This window comes from Carica papaya, chromosome 2 (genome assembly GCF_054855325.1).
Source record: "Carica papaya isolate Zhongbai chromosome 2, ASM5485532v1, whole genome shotgun sequence".
NCBI classification, from domain to species: Eukaryota; Viridiplantae; Streptophyta; class Magnoliopsida; order Brassicales; family Caricaceae; genus Carica; species Carica papaya.
The window spans coordinates 36234614-36252966 of NC_142310.1; the positions used below are offsets into that span (position 1 = coordinate 36234614).

General features: G+C 29.5%; 3 protein-coding genes across 6 annotated transcripts; 1 reads left to right on the forward strand and 2 right to left on the reverse strand.

The window, feature by feature from the left end:
• Positions 1 to 3774: 3774 nt before the first annotated feature.
• On the reverse strand, positions 3775 to 5864 carry LOC110825967 (alpha carbonic anhydrase 7-like). The gene is made up of 7 exons (XM_088214499.1): positions 5689 to 5864; positions 5370 to 5587; positions 4949 to 5055; positions 4702 to 4804; positions 4405 to 4572; positions 4185 to 4238; positions 3775 to 4077 (listed from the first exon to the last, which is right to left on the reverse strand). The coding sequence occupies exons 1-7, from the start codon at positions 5846 to 5848 to the stop codon at positions 3994 to 3996; spliced, it is 894 nt and encodes a 297-aa protein (XP_088070625.1). The 5' UTR covers positions 5849 to 5864; the 3' UTR covers positions 3775 to 3993.
• Positions 5865 to 10952: 5088 nt separating this feature from the next.
• LOC148269018 (Putative membrane lipoprotein) lies at positions 10953 to 11812 on the forward strand. The gene is made up of 2 exons (XM_088214500.1): positions 10953 to 11087; positions 11182 to 11812. The coding sequence occupies exon 2, from the start codon at positions 11218 to 11220 to the stop codon at positions 11491 to 11493; it is 276 nt and encodes a 91-aa protein (XP_088070626.1). The 5' UTR covers positions 10953 to 11087; positions 11182 to 11217; the 3' UTR covers positions 11494 to 11812.
• An 818-nt stretch (positions 11813 to 12630) lies between these two features.
• Positions 12631 to 18338, reverse strand: LOC148269019 (uncharacterized). Of its 4 annotated transcripts, none has more exons than XM_088214504.1 (6): positions 17962 to 18338; positions 17007 to 17065; positions 15351 to 16909; positions 13904 to 14304; positions 13753 to 13813; positions 12631 to 13436 (listed from the first exon to the last, which is right to left on the reverse strand). In XM_088214504.1, the coding sequence occupies exons 2-6, from the start codon at positions 17041 to 17043 to the stop codon at positions 12945 to 12947; spliced, it is 2550 nt and encodes an 849-aa protein (XP_088070630.1). In that variant the 5' UTR covers positions 17044 to 17065; positions 17962 to 18338; the 3' UTR covers positions 12631 to 12944. The 4 variants fall into 4 exon arrangements, with proteins under 4 accessions (XP_088070630.1, XP_088070627.1, XP_088070628.1 ...); XM_088214501.1 differs by lacking the exon at positions 17962 to 18338 and adding an exon at positions 17471 to 17613; XM_088214502.1 differs by having other exon boundaries at positions 15351 to 17065; positions 17962 to 18337.
• Positions 18339 to 18353: the final 15 nt, after the last annotated feature.

Below are 18353 nucleotides of genomic sequence, written 5' to 3' on the forward strand. Positions count from 1 at the left end.
TGATGCCTTTCTCCCTTTTCTTTTATCATATAGAAACTTTTGAATTTATTAAATATAAAAACTAATTCTTATCTATTGAAAAATATATATTCTCGATAAAATTAAAAATTTTATATAAAATAACAAAAAAAAATCAACCTAAAAGATATAACTATTATGTATTGAATATTGAATTGTTATCTATAATTGCAAAATAAATTGAATATAAATATAAATATATATTTTTTATTAATTAATTATCGCACAATAACAATTTTGTTTGACTCAAAAAAATTAATTTAATATCATATTTCCTTGACAAACACACAAATATACATACACATCATATATATATATATATATATATATATATATATATATACACACACATGTAAAAAGAAAATTGAAGTATGGTCTAGGTGGAAAAAAAATAAATTAAAAATTCAAAGTCTTTTTTTCTTTTTCTTGTCAAAGATATTTTGCTAAGCAACATTATTCTTTGTATTAGTATATGTATTTTGTTTTGTTCCATATTGAAATTAAGATCCTATATATATACATATATGTATATATAAGCATATTTTGCATGCACGTTGTTGAATACAAACTAAATATATGTTAATTAAATATAAGCTAAACCAAATTAACCGTCTAAAACGGTATATTAGCCTCCCTAATTTCCAAATTTATAGTACCCGTCAAACCCTTTAATTGAATTTGGCTTGTGCTTCCACTATTAATTAATTCATGAATTTTGACTTTATAGTCTAATTCTACTTTGAGACGAATTTTCTCTCCAAGAATTTAGAGGTTATATATATATATATATATATATGTATGTATTCTTATTTTATTTTAAATTAACATTTAATTTTTTAAAATGTGCAAATGAATTTTTTAAAAAATTAACATCATCAAAAATTAGCATGCGTAATAAATGACATGTAAAACTCATTTATGGCTCCATGTGAACGTCGACCCCTTGAATTTATATATATATATATATATATATATATATGTTATATGTGTATAATATTAATATTAAATACTCACCTTGATTATTTACGGTACATTAAAAATTTTCTTTTTGATTAAAAAATATATATTTAATAAATTTCAAATTTAAATTCACTTTTTATAGAAAGTCAAGATTGGGTCTTGTTAAGTGGGCCATACAGGGCCCAATGGAACAACTTGTGGGCCCCAGCAGGATAGTGGGCCAGAATCCATTTCACATCATACTCAAGTGTGACGTGACAAGCATCTAATCAATTTTTTTTTCTTGCAATTACTTGATGGTCAAGTGACCAGCGTCCGATACAAGTGGGATGACGTAATAATATAGTTGAATCTATTTGTTTCTTTTCTTTTTTTTTTCTGCTTAATTTTTAAAATAATTAATAAAAGGTAAATTTTGAGGATTAATTCATATTACTCCTAAGGTAGTGAAATTCTTTCTCAGGTAAATTATGATTTATATGAAAGGTATAACAATTTGAATATGATCTAGACACGTCCGTGAACATGCACGTAGACAAACTTACATCAGAAACCCTACTTGCAAAAATTCAATTTAATTATATGCTCGAATAGATACACACCTTGTTTATATCTAAAATTTTACAAATATATATATGTATATTAATTATCCACATCAGATCATTTCGAACCTAAAAAAAAAAGTAATGGATCGTATACATATACAAACTTATATATATATATATATATACTTACTTGATTTATGAGGAAATTTGAATGAGATACATATATATGTGCTGAGTATTCTGAAGTAGACAAACTTACATCAGAAAGCAATACAAATAATAATCCATGGGGTTGATTATTGACTCCATTAATGTGGATTTTTCCTGTTTGTAGTGCATGCTGTAAATTAATTACTTAATTAATTATATTGGAATCTATTTTTCTCCAACTCCATCATTTTAATGTTATCGTAATGATAATAATACATACCCCATTTGAATCACACATGCTCTGTCCACATCCCACTTATTCTTGCCTCATTTTGCTTGATCTCCCTGTTTGTGTTTATGTATGTATGTATGTATGTATATATATGGCTCCCCTCTGTAATCTATTTGCTCCATAAATTCACCAAGCAACTTTTTTTAATCTTAGCTACGCAGTCAGGTAAGTTGATTTTACATATATATCACTTATTAGTATGTATACATCTAGTAAGTTCATAATGGTTTCAAATATATATATATATATAGCTATGTGTTGGATATATATTGAAAACTGATGCATGTTAGTTTTCTAATTTCTTTTTCTGGGTTTGTCAGAGAGCAGCGAATTGATCAATGGGGATGATGAAAATAATGCAGCTTCTAGTAGTTTCTTTGATCATGATCATGATGATCATGGCGAATTCTGGTTTGGCTGCAGAGAGGAAGACATTATCAGACGATGACAACCAAGTTAATCATGGAAGCAGTGCAGTAAATAACCACCATTACATTCCAAGGCAAGACTTTAACAACTACTACGGTGGAGGCAGTGGAAGTGGTGGTGAAAAAGATGACGGTGAAAATGGCAGCGGTTAATATATACATATATATATGTATATATAAGCAAAACTATTATACATAAATAATATATGTAGAACTCTGTGTTATCATTTCAAAAAAATGCTAACTTGTCCTGAACTTATGCCTGTTCTATATAATTATTTGTGTTGATCATTTATTTACTTATAAATAAATCTTTGGTTTTGTTATAGATTATTATGTGGATGTATGTGTATATATATATGTGGTATGATATAAATAATATTTGTATAGAGTCTGAATCATGTCTATAAATATCATATTATCTACATGTAACATCATTATAAGAAAAAATATAACCTCTATATATAAATACACAATTTATATTAGATTGAAGTCATAATCACTTAAAAGATGCTACTAGTTATAATCAGAATACTCATCGGTTTGAAACTAAACTGAACTAAAGACTAATTAGAGACGAAATTTCGAGAATTTTCGATATTTTATATCAAAACATTATTTGTCTAATTAAATTAAGACCGGTAAAAGGTGGTCCTAAATTAAAATTGAATGATATGAAATTGATGTGCATTAATTCATAATAAGACATTTATACGTTTTTAGGGTTAATTAGTATAGTAGGATATAAATACTACGGCAGCAAAATTTGAATCCACACAATATGTTAAAATAACTTTTTACCAAAAAAATATACATAACAATTGTATTTTTAATATGTCGTAATTATTCTAATTAAAAAAATTTAACTATAATAATATATTTATTCTTTTAAAAAATATAATAATTTTGTTGAAAGTTAACTCGACTTGTTTTTGATAACTCTATCAACACGTTACTCAATTAAATCATCCGTTTTACTGAATCAAATATCATAAATTAATCATTGTCAATTCACAATACAATTTTACGTTTTCAGTTAATTTTAAATTTATAATTTTTAAATAAAATATAAAATTTTTAATTATTAAATAATCAATACGATATAATTAGTAAATAATTAACATAATAATTAGTATGTGGTATAAATGGCAAAATATATAGTAGGGTAGGTGGACGAAAAAGAAGGGGCTATCTTATTATATAATTTGGTCAAACCCGAGCTAGAGTCTGGTCCAATTCAATAAAAATTTCAAATTGAATTACGTATTTTTATATATTTTTAATGAAAAATTATACTACTTTTGAGTGTGTATATGTCGTATAATTAATAATAAAAAAATGTATTTAAAAGTCGATATAAATAGGGGGAAAAATATATATATATAGCAACAAAATTACATAGATTATTATTTAGAATCGTTTATATATGTTTCTATACATATATATATACCTGCAGTATGGTATAAATAATCATGTGGGTCGTGTGTATACATATAGACCTCTCGACGAACCTAGGCAGCTGCTTATAATGCAGTGTATTACATATATTATATTGAGACTCATACAATACAAACTGAAGGTTTGAATTTATTTTACTTCTCTATATCTTCTCATTCTTCGGCTTAAACAGGTGAATGAAACGCTCGTTTATCGGCTGTAGTGGCCTTGCATTGGTATCTGACTCCTGTAAATTTTCATTACAATTTTTTTTAATGCTTATCTCCCTCACAAAACATATATAATTATACATGTAACTATATATATATATATATATATAAATTGATTACTTACATCATGGACTGCTACACGGAGCAATCTAACTTGTTTCTTTGTCACAGTTCTCACCTGCGATGATTGAGGTCAAGGATGAGAAAATTTATGTAACTCTAATCACGTATATTATGTATACATACATGCATGTATATATATATATATATAGATATATATAGATATATCTAGACATATATAGTACAATTTAAATAAATTTTAAGTAAATAATAAAATTAATTACCTTTCTGACGATGGTCCATACGACATTTTGAGTACAAGGAGGAACAGTAAGAGAACCAACATATCTGAAATATTGACGACTACCAATTTTGATGTCTCTCGGATCGGTAATACCCACGACTCTCTCTTCTTCACTGGTATCAGTAATTTTGGCCAAAATTTTCTCCAACTAATAAATATAATAAATTTTTTAATGTTTAGTTTTCAAAAAAACAAAGTAATTAATTATAATAACCTATATATATATATCAGCATGAACTAGTATATATATAGTTATGATATAATATACAGAGATTACCGATGAAAGAAAAGAATCAGGTCGTCCAATCTTGTACAAGATACCAACAACAGCAACTTTACCGTCTAGACTCTCGTGAACCATATGAAGCTCGAGAGCAAACCTGTATTTTTTTTTAGTACTTTTAAGTAATTTAATTATATTTTAAATAATTTTTATATACTTTTAAGTAATTTAATTATATTTTAAATAATTTTTATATACGGTATGTGTGTGTAAATATAGATGTAAAATTAAAATAAAGCACCTTCTGCCATTGATAGTGTGTTCGGAGGGTGAGTGCCAGTGAGCTTGTTTCAGCACGTATTGAGTTCCATTTATCTCAAGGGTTCCAGCACCACCTACCCATTTCAACTGCAAATCCACAATATATAAATATATATATGTCATGAATACATACGTATATGCATATACCCATATAGAGGAAGCAATAATACAACAACTAAAACACTTTATATATAACATAGATTAATTTCCATGTCTCTTTTACCTACTCCTCAACACCTTTCACCAAAAATAAAACAACTTTTAGGTCATCCTTCTACTAAACATATAAAAAAAAGAAAAGCTTTTTTGAAGCTTGTATCTATATAATATATATGTGTGTATGTACCTATATAATATAAGTACATATGGGTGTGTATATGCATAAAAGTATGTGTAAGTACCATCATGTCATGGCCTCTATTCTTGAGAGTGGAATTAGAAGGCTTATAGTTCATTTTAAGCCTTCCCAAGTGAGAGACAATTTGAACTCTCTCATTCAAAAGATCAATAGGAGACTGCATGTCTCCATTCCCACACAAACTCCATTCTGGGTGTATTTCTCCCCATCTGCTTGGCCCTCTATCTCCATTTTCATTGTAGTCAAATTCCCTTTCATTTTCTGCACAAAACAAGAATAATAATATTAAAGATAATTTCCGACATGTAATTTTCTGATGATTAATTCGTTGAAGAATGAGAAACTAAGCTTAATTAACCCACCAACTTCTTGAGATGCTACGGGGCGAGAATGCAAGATGAGTAGAAGAGAAACGAGGAAGACGAGAATGCAAAACGAGGATTTGTTTGTCGTTTTGATCATCTCCATTTTCAAACTCGATAAACTAGAGGTTTTGAAGAACTTGGTGAAGAAGTTATGCATGAAGCAAAAGGAAGAAATGCATGGCTGCTTATATAGAAAAATTTCCATAATGTGAATACAAGAAATAAAAATACAATATTAATTCCAAAACTTCCATGCAATGTCAAATTATAGGTTTGAAAAGTATTAGGAAAGCCTCGTGAAGTTGTTGTCAAAATTTTAAGACCTTATTTTTCTTAATTAAATTAATTTTATAACATATGCCCAGGAGGTTTTTGGTGCTCTTATTTACATTTTATGCCATATAATATTCTTCATATAGCTTAAGTGTAAATAAAAATTTAAACTATGATTTTATTTACGATTAATTTTGACCATTTACCTTCTTTCGTGTTGAAAAATATAATCCCTAAAAATATGCACAATCAACACAAAATAAAAGCTGAAAAAAAAATAATATAAGATTTTACGTGATTCGACAGTGTTCCTATATTTACAGACATGACTAGTAAAAAAAATATTATACTATAATCAAAAGAGATTACAACACTCATAAATTAGTAATTTTATATATATAGAGACTTTTAAAATTTTTTTTTTTTGTATTTTAAAAATGCACATAATATTAATCCCTAAGATGATTATAAAAGTACTCTCATAATTAAACTTATCAAAATTTAAGTCATATCAATATTTTGTATAACTTAATTAACAATTTATTAATCGTACATATAACAAAATAATATATATAAACTAAAACTCAAAAATTTTTGGATTCATATAAACTGAAATCTAAAAATTTGTGGGTTTCACTATACAAACAATCTTAAGTTTTAATCTGTAAGTCGCATAAATCTAAATCAAAATTATATTAGTTTCGAGTGAATATATTGTTTATATGAATTGAATTTAACTTTCACGAGACTTAACCTAATTCGATCAATATACATTTGAGTAAGATTGAATTGTAATAAAGTTAAATAATATAAATTTGATGTTCATTAATTCATATTATATATTTTTATTTTCTTAAGGTTTAAATAGGTAAATGTCTATTTATTATTTATTTTTATTTTAATATGTTCCTTTATTATATTAATTGCGTTTAAATTAGCCCTGTAAATTGCAAATTATCCAAATAATTCCACAAATTAACCCAAAAAATAAAAATAGAAATTGCATTTAAATATTTAAAGTTTTTAATTATTATATCACCAGTGACAATGATTTTCTTTCCGTAATTTAATAACTAATGGAGTCAAAATCCCAAACCGTGTATCAAACAGTAGCCAAAGTCAAAGTTAATGTCAGGCTAAATCTAGCTGATTCCACGTGCACCGTTGGATCGTCAAATCATGACATCACTAACGAATGATCTAGAACGTCCAAGACATTTGCAGAAGCAATACGCGGGTATTAAAAAATAAATAACATAATTTCGTTATTATTAACACACAAATCTAATTTTATTAAGAATATAAAATTTATTATTTTATAATTATATTATTAATTTCATTAATAACTAATTTATAAAACTTAATTCAATTAAATATATTTGTGTGTTAATAATAATATAATAATTACATTTAAATAAATTTATTATATTTTCGGACATTAAAAAATAATTTGGATATGCATCTTTAAAAGAAAATTATACGTGGCACGGGAGCATTAGAAGCACATAATTGTATGTACATAACGACAATTTCACCAATTACATTACATATATACATATATATATATATATATATATATTATATGACAGTACCTAAAAGAATTACGTGTCAAGGCTCTTGTATTCCAACACGATGGCTTTATCTTCAAATTAGGCGACCACATGATACCATCTATATACATACACATATATATATACATACATATGTATATATATATATATATATAACTTTGACTTTGTATGATTAATTTGATGATAGCAACATATACGTAACATATACGTAACAAAAATATTTCACCTTTGGTCAACTAAGATATTATTTTCATGTTCTCTAATAGGTTATATGTTGAAATGTTGTAAAAGAAATATATAACTTTATTGCATACCTAATTATACATATATACTCAATTATATAAGCACTCGATAAATGGGTATTTATAATAAGTATATATATATAATGTGATGTAATTAACTTGACTAAGTATGGGGAAACGAAGACCTCTTTTAAATTTTTATGTTAGAAGAATCTACCATTTCACATCATGCTCTAAATAACACGTGACATTTTTTTCTAAAAAAAAGGAAGAACGATACAAGTCTAGATCATACACATTCTATACCAAAATATACTGACTAAATCGTTATTAGTGAGCAGAATAAGATCGGTAAAAAATTAACTGTAGAAGTATAATCTAAAAAGTTCTAAAAAAAATGTGGTCGGCCAAAAAATTAACACACCAGTTTCATTTACAGTAGACATGTTGAATCTGAACTATTCAATTCCTAACCAAGTGAAGTCTAACGACTTGAATAAAATTGGAACAAGAATTGATCTGAATAAACTTCTGGTGAATAACTCTGTTCAGAATCTTGACCGCAACCAGTTGTCCATTTCGAGGATGACCTTGCATGCTCTCCAACTCCAAGCCATATCTACACCATCCAAATTACCCCACAGCTCGGATTGTAGGGCAGAACACGTGCCAATATTCCGACCGAACCTCCTCCAATCAAGAATCATTTTTATTCTAGAGAATTTGCGCATGTTTAATTAAATAAATTTTAAGTAATACATGGATGAATAAAAATATTTTTATATCTAACGCCCAAATTCAAAAATTATTAATTTAATTAAATAAAATTAAAATAATAATAATTGTTCTAACATCAAATTTTAGTAATTGATAAAAAAAAACAAAAAACAACTAGCTCGATTTGAAAAATTCAAGTTTAAATTATTTGAATATTATTAGTTTTTTAAGAATAAATTAAAATCTAGAAAATTGTTTATTTTATTTTTTATTATTGGTGAAATTTCATTCTTTTTAAATGTTTAATTGTTAATATTGAAAAATACTTTTTTCATAAATAAATAATAAATTTATTTTTATCTTATTTTAAACAAGTAAAAATTTTCTCATAAAATTTATTTCTCAAGCTAATCCCTAAAAAGTCGTTCTATACATTTTTCTATGAACACATTGAAACGAAGCACCTAATTATAAGGAAGGACATTGAAATTAAGCAAAGTACATTAACTTTTTCTCTAATTACTATTACAATCATGCTAATCAAAAAATTAATTAAATTGTAGTTAATTAAACAAATCAAATTAAACGTTACATTAAATCCTAATTAATTAGGTAAACCATATAAACCGTTACATATACTTAATACTTCTCAATTAATTTCAAAAGTCTCTCACCAAAACCCTATATTTTAGTTGACTTTATTTGAGAATATCATGTGCTTTCTACGTGTATATTATTAGAGAAATTGACCTTCTAGTAATTCTTTTTTTTTTCTACACAATTACATAATTAGATTATTAAAACAATAAACCATCATCATATTCTATAAATTAAATTAAATTACCTGCCCCATTCACCCTGCCAAACTTGGATTTGACCCATTTGTAAATTAACGTGTAAAAAAGGTTAGAGCTTGGAATATTTGATATTTATCATCATTACAATATAATCATCATTATATTAATTATTTCTTATAATTGGATTATTCAAGTTTTGCACAATATATATGATATCATTATTATATGTTAGAAATTTGTTTTCTTAATTTCATAATATACATTTAATTTTAAACCACTTAGTTAGATATATGGATATATATTTATCTTGCTCGACTAAGTTTTTAGAACATTTGATCATTTAATTAAATTATTTTACACAAGTGCCCATATATATTATGAAATCTAAAAATTTGATATATTATTTTAAAATTCAGATTTTTTATTTAGTTATAAAAAAACAAAAAATTAAAATTCATTACTTAATGTTTGCATGAAATAGAGACCTAATATAGTATATATATAACACACATATTTATATATATCATGTATTAAAATAAGCCATATAATTGATTGTGATGTGATGAAATTATTATGGTAACATTTTTTCTTCCATTTATACGAGATAGATACAAGTGGTATGCCTATATAATCAATTTATTATTTTTACTTTTCCTACTTCTTAATCATCATATCCAACTAATTAGCTACCTAGATATATAATATTGTCAAAACCCTAGCCAAAGTGCTATATATATATATATATATATAGACAATATCCATAATAAATTAATTAATTAAATTGATAATGCAATTAATTAAGATATTTTAAAGAATAATTTAATAATCATATTAATATACTAATAAAATACCCATTAATATACTTTTGTGTGTGTACATATATATATATATATATATATATGATGAGACATAAATAGTAAAGTAGCAATTAATGGCTTTTCACAAAAAAAAAAAAAGAATGCCATTTTCCATATGAAAGAAAAAAAAAAAAGGGGTACCATTAAAAAGCCAAATCAAGATCTCACAATTAATTTATATACATAAAAAGACAAAATCAAAGTGTCAAATCACTTGGAAGTAGTAAAGAAATTATTTATAAGGTGGCAAGTAATCATTAAATTAAAAAGAAAAATTGTCCCATTTAAATTAGACCACTAGACCTAACAAAATCTAATGGGTGCATACAAAGTTATAGTTATGAACAAATTCTGAAATTAAATATGCAAATTCTGAAATTTGAATCTTATTTTTTTGAAAATCCCAATCTATGTTTATATACATATGTTCATATTAATTTGTGTTAAATTTTAATTTTAACATAAGTATTACCAGAAGTTTCAAATAAAATATATAGAAAATTTAATTTATATTTATCTTATAAAAAAAATTTGATTTTATAAATTATGTATTAATACGAGTAAACAATATAATATAAACCAGTTGTCCTTATTGTGTTTGATTGACTTACCACTAATTTATAATGTGGATTTTTACTGTTTGTAGTGCTAATATTGGTACAAATAATTCCATCATTTTATTTCTTTTTTTATGAATCCCATTTCAAATACCATGGCCATCCCACTTATTTTTGCCTCCTCTAGTGGAAACCGCATCACCACATATACATATATACATATATATATATATGTATGTATGATAGTTAATACTCAATTATAAAACCCTAGCATATGCCTCGTCCTCTGTGTGTGTGTGTGTGTGTGTGTGTATAGCTCAGTTATCCTCTCAGCTTCTTCTTCCCCATAAAACCAGACAGATTATAGTTCTCTGGAGATCAGGTAAGTTATGTCACAGCTTCATATTTATATATATATATAATATGTGTGTATGTTAATATTTAATGTCTCTTTTTCTGGTTTCTTTTTACGGCAGATCAAGATTAAATTGAAGGAAGATTACTTACTGGAGATGAGAATGAGGGAGGTTGTAGTTGTGGGTTTAATGATGATGATGATGCTAAGTTGTTGCATGAGTAGGAAGACATTGTTAGGGTCTGACGAGCAGATAATGGGATCAGAGGATAACGAAAGCAATGGAGTCGGAAAGTACGGAAGCAGTTCGGTCAACAATCACCATTACATTCCAAGGCAAGATTTCAGTAACTATGGTGGAGGTGGAGGTGGAGGTGGAGGCGGAGGTGGAGGTGGAGGCGGAGGTGGAGGGGACAATAACGGGACTGGCTAAACTCTCTCTCTCTCTCTCTCTATATATATATATGTATGTATTTCTACATACTTACTCATGAATCATGCATGGTTTACATTTATATATATGTATGTTCGGATCATGGATGGACTTTTTGTGTAATAATTTTCTGAGGATATGTATACATATATCGAGTACATAGTAATGAGTATAATACCATGTATAATTATGTTTATAGTTAACTAATGCGGAATCGATCGCACACGCACGTATATACGATATAACATGTGCGGTTATATGCACGTGATTATGTACATATAGTGATATCTGATTATGAAATAACATGTGCTCTTATATATATATATATATATATATTCTATATGTGTATGAAGTAATGTTAAAAATACCTTAATTAAAAAAATATCTCATATTTTATTGTATTAGAAAAATACCCCTTACGTTATTAATCCAATAATACCATAAATTTTTATGAGACTATTATTAGTAATTATTTAATTAATTAATTTAATTAATAAATTTCTAATTAAAAGTGCATTTAATAATGAAATAAAATAGAATAAATTATTTTTTTCCTAATAATTCATTAGCTTTTTAAGTTAAGAGAGTATTTGGGCTGGAATTATGCAGCCCATTTATTATTGGGTATGTTTTGAAACCAGCATCAGTAGGCCCATATAATAATAATAATAGAAATTATATAATTGAGAATTTCGTAAAAGATTTTTTTTAAAATAAATTATTCATAAAATAATTTCATTAAAAATATTTCTTCCTCTGCTTCCATGAATTATATGATTTTTTTTTTCTTCCGAAAACTAAATTCTTCATAAAAATTAAAATATTATTTTTAAATTTTTTTATATTATCTATATTATATATAATTACTTATATTTTATAAAATTAAAATTTAAAATAAACCCGAAAACAATTATTCTCCTGTTAAAAATAAGTTATTTATATAAATTTTTTAAAAAAAAGTACCAAGAAAATTTAGAATATTAATTACAAAACAAGAAATTATTTCTGATATTAATAATAATTATTTAAGGTACTATATTTTAATTTTCAATTTAGACAGAATAAATATTAGAAAAATTAAAATTTTTAAGCTTTTAAAATGATTTTTCATAGCAATAATTAGTACCCATAAAGAAATTAAAAGTAAATTTTCATCACATACAAGAAATTAGAAGGTAAGCTTACAATAATCTCATTCAATACAACAACCATACTGATTTAGAATTGAATTGATCAGCTGCAAATCAAATTCAATTAGTAATTTGTTTGAAGAAAAAAATTACCACTTTTCCCACCAGCCAATTCCAACTCAATTATTCAGACAATATGGCTATATATATATATATATTATATTATATATATAGTGGCTATACTCCTTTTTCTACTTTCTTATTGATCACCACATTCTAAAAAGATGCTAGTACTAGCACCTACATGTGCAAAATTCAAAATCAACCCACAAAATCATGAATCATATGGACTCCAAATTGCTGCCGGAGCCTATCATCCTGCTGCTGCTGTTGCTGTTGTTGTTGTTGGGCCGAGGTCTCAACCCCGTGCCGGAGTCCCAAGGTTAACGAAACAGACCCAAGTCCGCCAATGTCAAGCTCATGACTTCTCTGGTACGGTAGAAAATTACCCATTAACGAGCCATCAATGCTTGCAGCCGAAGGAAAATCAAAGTCTAATCTTGATTGCTTTTCTTGAGTACTCCATTGTTCCGAACTGGCCATAGAGCTCATCATTGGCGAGCACTCGAAAGTTACGCCTGCCTTGTTCAATTGCGGGTCAGAACCGCTTGTTCCTTCCCTTGTCGGCTTTCTATCACCTCTACAAGAATTGTGGTTGGTTTGGTCACTGAAACCTTTGGTCTCTAGCATATGTATCTCCTCAACCATCGGCTTCCAAACACGCACACGAGCGTTTATAAACCAATTGGAAACCTGCAGGCGTTCGTTAAGAAAATTGTACATGAAATTAAGTTCTCATCCAACAGAATTGTGACAATGCATTTACGTCCGCGTGTGCCGTTATTGTTGTTAGAAATGATAATTTACAAATTTCAATATTAAGAAATTAAGCTAAATATACATTATAAATATAATAATTAATGTCTTTCTAAAATTTTTCCAAACAATTGTAAACTATCAAACACTATTTACATGATCAGGTCAAATACTAATCCAATAAGCCAAATGCTAATTCAATCAAAGAGCCATGGACATAATAATTAAACTCCAAACAGGGAATTGACCCTACCTGGCTTCTTGACAGACCGGTTTGAGTGGCCAACATGTGCTTATCAGTGTCCGTGGGGTACCTACAAGAAAAGTTTACACAGTAAAGATTCATACCCAGAAATCCCCACACCAAATTTTCAAATCAATGAGAGAAAGATGAGAAGACTGACGGGTGAAGAAAATGGTCGAACAACCAAGCTCGAAGAATAGCTACAGCACGTTCCGGTAGGCCTCTCTGAGGCCTCCAAACATGAGGTTGAGGTTCGAGGAATGCCAAATTACCCCCACCAGATTTCTGCCTTTGAAACCCTTGGTGATCCATATATTTCAATTTAGTCATATCGGTATCAGTTTTACTACTGCTGGCACCGGAGAAAAAATCCTCCCCGAGAGCCCTTAAAGTATTCATGAGCTGTTCTGAGATTGCATTCTTCAGAGACCGGAAATTCCTAGTAACTGACTTGAGTGCTAAGGAAACATAAGGTGTTGCAGAACTAAGTCCAGCAACTGATTCAAACGAGGACACCACCATCTGCATCTGCTGATGATAAAGTTTGTACCTTCTGCAAACCTTTCATTAATCCACAATGCAGCAGTCAACAAATAGGGTTTTGAGATAATTAATCCGACTATAATTACAAACAATAATTTGATTAGACAAACAGTGATTTAACTGTTGTATTCAATCTATAATTGAATCAAGATTAGGAAAAACCAATAATCACCGACAATGCAAGCTGTAGATTTCATCCATAATTAGATCTTTGTTCATGGCAATATACATATAAATATACATCAACCAAATGGGACTTCCTCACTTTAATAAAGTAGCTTTAGAACAAGTGGTGTCTACTGTTAATCAGGATGTAATTGCCGTAAACTTACTTAAAATAGGAAGAGCGCCTCAGTAGCTATGTCAGGACAGGATAACACCTTTTGATTTTCTTTCTTTTTGCGAGTACTTGGACAAAATATGTAGCCAATTCGGTTCACGACAAACAAGATTACCAAACCATGCAATTCGCAACATCACTAGCATGCGTCTTTGACTTGATAATGAGCTCAAATAAGTTCATGAAGACACCCCTCATAGAATATAACTAATATATTCCATTCTTTTCTATTTAACAAGCCTTACCGAATTTTTAAAACAATGAAAAGAAATTTCACCTTCCCGTTGAACCCTATATATATAAATATATAGAACCCTACAAACTATTAGGGGACTAATACATTCATGATGGAATCATCCCGATGTCAAACAACTTTAACAATGAAATATGGAAAGGAAATGATAGAAATGTTCGAAAAGCATATACAAGCAACAATAGAAATACTACAATATATATTAATCAGTAACGCCATAACATAAAAACAGCTTTGATTAATTATAAGCACATCAAACATATTACTGCTTCGTGAATTAACATATATAATCACTTTAGATTTAAACATGTTCATATCGTATACTATATATGTCAGTAAAATTATAATATGAAAGATATATCTAATCTCTATATGTAAATCTAGTAGGTTCCCTATGTATAAAATGGCATGAGCACTGCAAGGAAAGACCCAATAGTATAGTTAATATTATATTTATATACGTATATATACCTCCTCTTGCAAATATAGAAGCTTTGCTTTCTTATGTTGGTACTCAGGCCTGTAAGATTGATCACAATTAGAGCTGCTTCCAACTTTATAATCATATTCACCACAAACTTCATTGCTATAAATTGCAGACGAGGAAAAACCCGAGTTCTTCATCTGATCTTTAGCTTCAATCTCTATCTCACTGCCAACATTAGCTGTATATGCCGAACCCGAAGCACTTAATACTTCTCCAGAAATCCCCTCAGAACCATCACTAGTTCTGGCCAGTTTAATCATAGTACAAAATTCATCAAGGAGCTCTTGTGCAGGCCTTAAAAACCTAGAACTCTTCAAGATTGTCGCATAGCCAGTAAATGGACCAAGAGGGCCTGTTTGCTTGTTAATTTGATAGTTACAAGCTCCAATTACCATGTCTTGAAGTGATTTTCCACTTGTTTTACTAAATATAGACTGCTTTGACATTAAAGAAAAATAACCCAACTTCATTGTTTTTGAATCTTCACGATCATTTTCCTTTAAATTAACATGTAAATCCTCAGATTCAATGTCTGAATTCATCTGGGAAAAACATATGTTTGGCAATGGATTTGATGAGAGGGACAGAGCGAGACCTTTAGTCGCGATATTCCCTGGCTCATCAACACTTCTTCTCTGGTTAACACAGGCCGAATTCCCACTCAATTGATAAGAACTCTCCCCTGGTAATTTATTAACCCAAGCACTATCATTGCTGCTGCAGCCATCAAAACGTAGCGCATTGGACTGATTTCCATAGCTCGGAAGAAGAGCAAGCTCATCCCCGGAAGCTGGCCACGAACCACGGCCAGATTCGACCATCCCGGGCGGGCCTAAACACGCTACAGTAACGGCATTGCTGCTGCAGTTTTGGTAATTAAACCCATCTTGGGTAGAGATTTGGCCAGAAGCTGAATTGGCTAATGTGGGTTGACACCCATTAGGCTTGATCAAGGATTGTGTAGACGACAAAGAAATATTGTCTACCTTCACATCACTTGACAAGACTTCCCCAACAAACACACTAGCTTGGTTACCATTGTTTATGCTTACTTTACCCGCCTGTTCATTTCCATAGGACACCGTCCAATCAAACATCTGCTGTGATTGATCAACGCCGCCTACTTTCCAAGTTCCATAGCCTTGCGGGTCTACATGATGATGGTTACCATCACTACTGGCAAATAAAGCATCATCGGGAGGGATGATTCGTGATGATCTGTTCGGTAGTAGTACTCCACCGAACTGATGATCTTGATCATGTGGTAGCATTGCATGATGATGATCAGTATCATGATTGTGACCGTCTCTTTGATGAGACGAAAAGACGCTTGGATTCAGAGAGAAATTGATGAGACCGGAGGATACAAGACCTGGGTCGTGAAGAAAGTTTGCATTTCTAACTGTTCGGACTTGAACGAGATCCGGGTTTAGTTCGGGATGATGAACAGGAGAGTGATGCAAATTGCTTGGGAAATCGTCAAAATGGTGGATGGAAGAAGTTTGTTGAGTAATCCTGAGCTTGTCTCGCCGGCTTTGCTGGGCTACATGTAATTCAGGTCTGAAACTGTTCATTTCCATATGATATGCTATATCGTTTTCCTCAAATGTGCTTAGAACTCCATAAACAGTGAAGCTTACTGTTCAAGGTCGCACTGAAAGAAGCACGACAAGCCATAGCCACATAGAATATATATCTCCTGCAATATACATAAATACACCACGATGTGAATATTTATTACATAACACCGAGAAAAGAACATGATCCAAACGATATGCATAAGATATTAGCGCTATAAAAAGCCACATGCACCCACAAACAAACAGAAATGAAGAGAAAAAAGAAGACGAAGCATGCAGTTAGTGTGGAACGGAGATATATATATATATATGTATGTACAAGGGCTAGAAATAAACAGAAGATTTCGCCGAAAAACAGTGGTAGGAGAAGATGATCCAATGAGAAAAAACAAAAAACTTCAACATTTTAGAGAGAGGTTAAGCCGTAGGTAGTTATGGCGTCTTGACTCAGAAAGCTAGTCAGAAATTCAAGCAAAACATTAGAGAGAGAGAGAGAGAGAGCTAGACTCTCTGCAAAAGAAAACCTAGCAAATCCATATTCCATGATCACTTGTCTTCTCCAGCTCAACATCCAAAACCCTAATTCACGCAGAAAAGACATCAACTGATCAACTTTTTATATACAGATCCAAACGAAGTACATCTATCCTCCTTGCACCCCCTAATGAAGAAAGTACTACTACTTGTTTAAGCAGACACTACCACTCACACTCCTAATTTTTTAATATATTTTCAAACTATAATATTAAAATACATATTTATACTAATATTTAACTATAAAACACATATTATACATGTGTGCGTATAGTATAGACCCACTCAGTAACTCGGACAAAAACATAGATACATATCCTATAGAAGCACAAACCAACAACCAAGAAGAAGAGAATCCTACCCAACTAATCTTGAAAACTTCCCTGCATGTATAATATATAAAAGCCAGAAAAGACCCACAAACACCATAGATATATATATATATATATATACACCCGTCCTCAACATAGCAATTAATTACCTTTTGAGCTTTCTTACTTATGAGATCTCAATAAAGAGATAAACCCTCGAGAGCTTGTGGACGCATACAGATTCTCCGGCGAGATTCCGGCGAGAAAATTTATAGTGAAAAAGGAAGAGCAAGAGAGAGCGAGAGAAAGAGCGAGGGAGAGAGAGAGAGAGAGAGAGAGGTGGACAAGGACAATAATTGCAGAAAAGTGATAATCACCGTTAAGAATTCTAACGTGATAATAGAGGTTCTCTCATTTTCCATTCATCCAATAAAGCATTTTTAACGCGATTTCGCCGTTAAATTGAACGGTGGACTCGTGAAGTGTTGAAGTTCTGTCTCCTCGTTGGGCTCCCCCACCACTAAAAACCAAAACTTCGAGCCTTTTCTTTTTCAATTTCTTG

Coding starts and splice junctions, on each gene's coding strand:
- LOC110825967 (XM_088214499.1), bottom strand. CDS start 5,848: ATGCATAACTTCTTCACCAAGTTCTTCAAAACCTCTAGTTTATCGAGT. Junction 5,588..5,688: donor CGTAGCATCTCAAGAAGTTG/GTGGGTTAATTA, acceptor TGTTTTGTGCAG/AAAATGAAAGGGAATTTGAC. Junction 5,056..5,369: donor ATAGAGGCCATGACATGATG/GTACTTACACAT, acceptor GTGGATTTGCAG/TTGAAATGGGTAGGTGGTGC.
- LOC148269019 (XM_088214501.1), bottom strand. CDS start 17,547: ATGTCTTTTCTGCGTGAATTAGGGTTTTGGATGTTGAGCTGGAGAAGA. Junction 17,066..17,470: donor ATGGAATATGGATTTGCTAG/GTTTTCTTTTGC, acceptor TGTATATTGCAG/GAGATATATATTCTATGTGG. Junction 13,814..13,903: donor TTCGACCATTTTCTTCACCC/GTCAGTCTTCTC, acceptor CTTTTCTTGTAG/GTACCCCACGGACACTGATA.
- LOC148269018 (XM_088214500.1), top strand. CDS start 11,218: ATGAGAATGAGGGAGGTTGTAGTTGTGGGTTTAATGATGATGATGATG.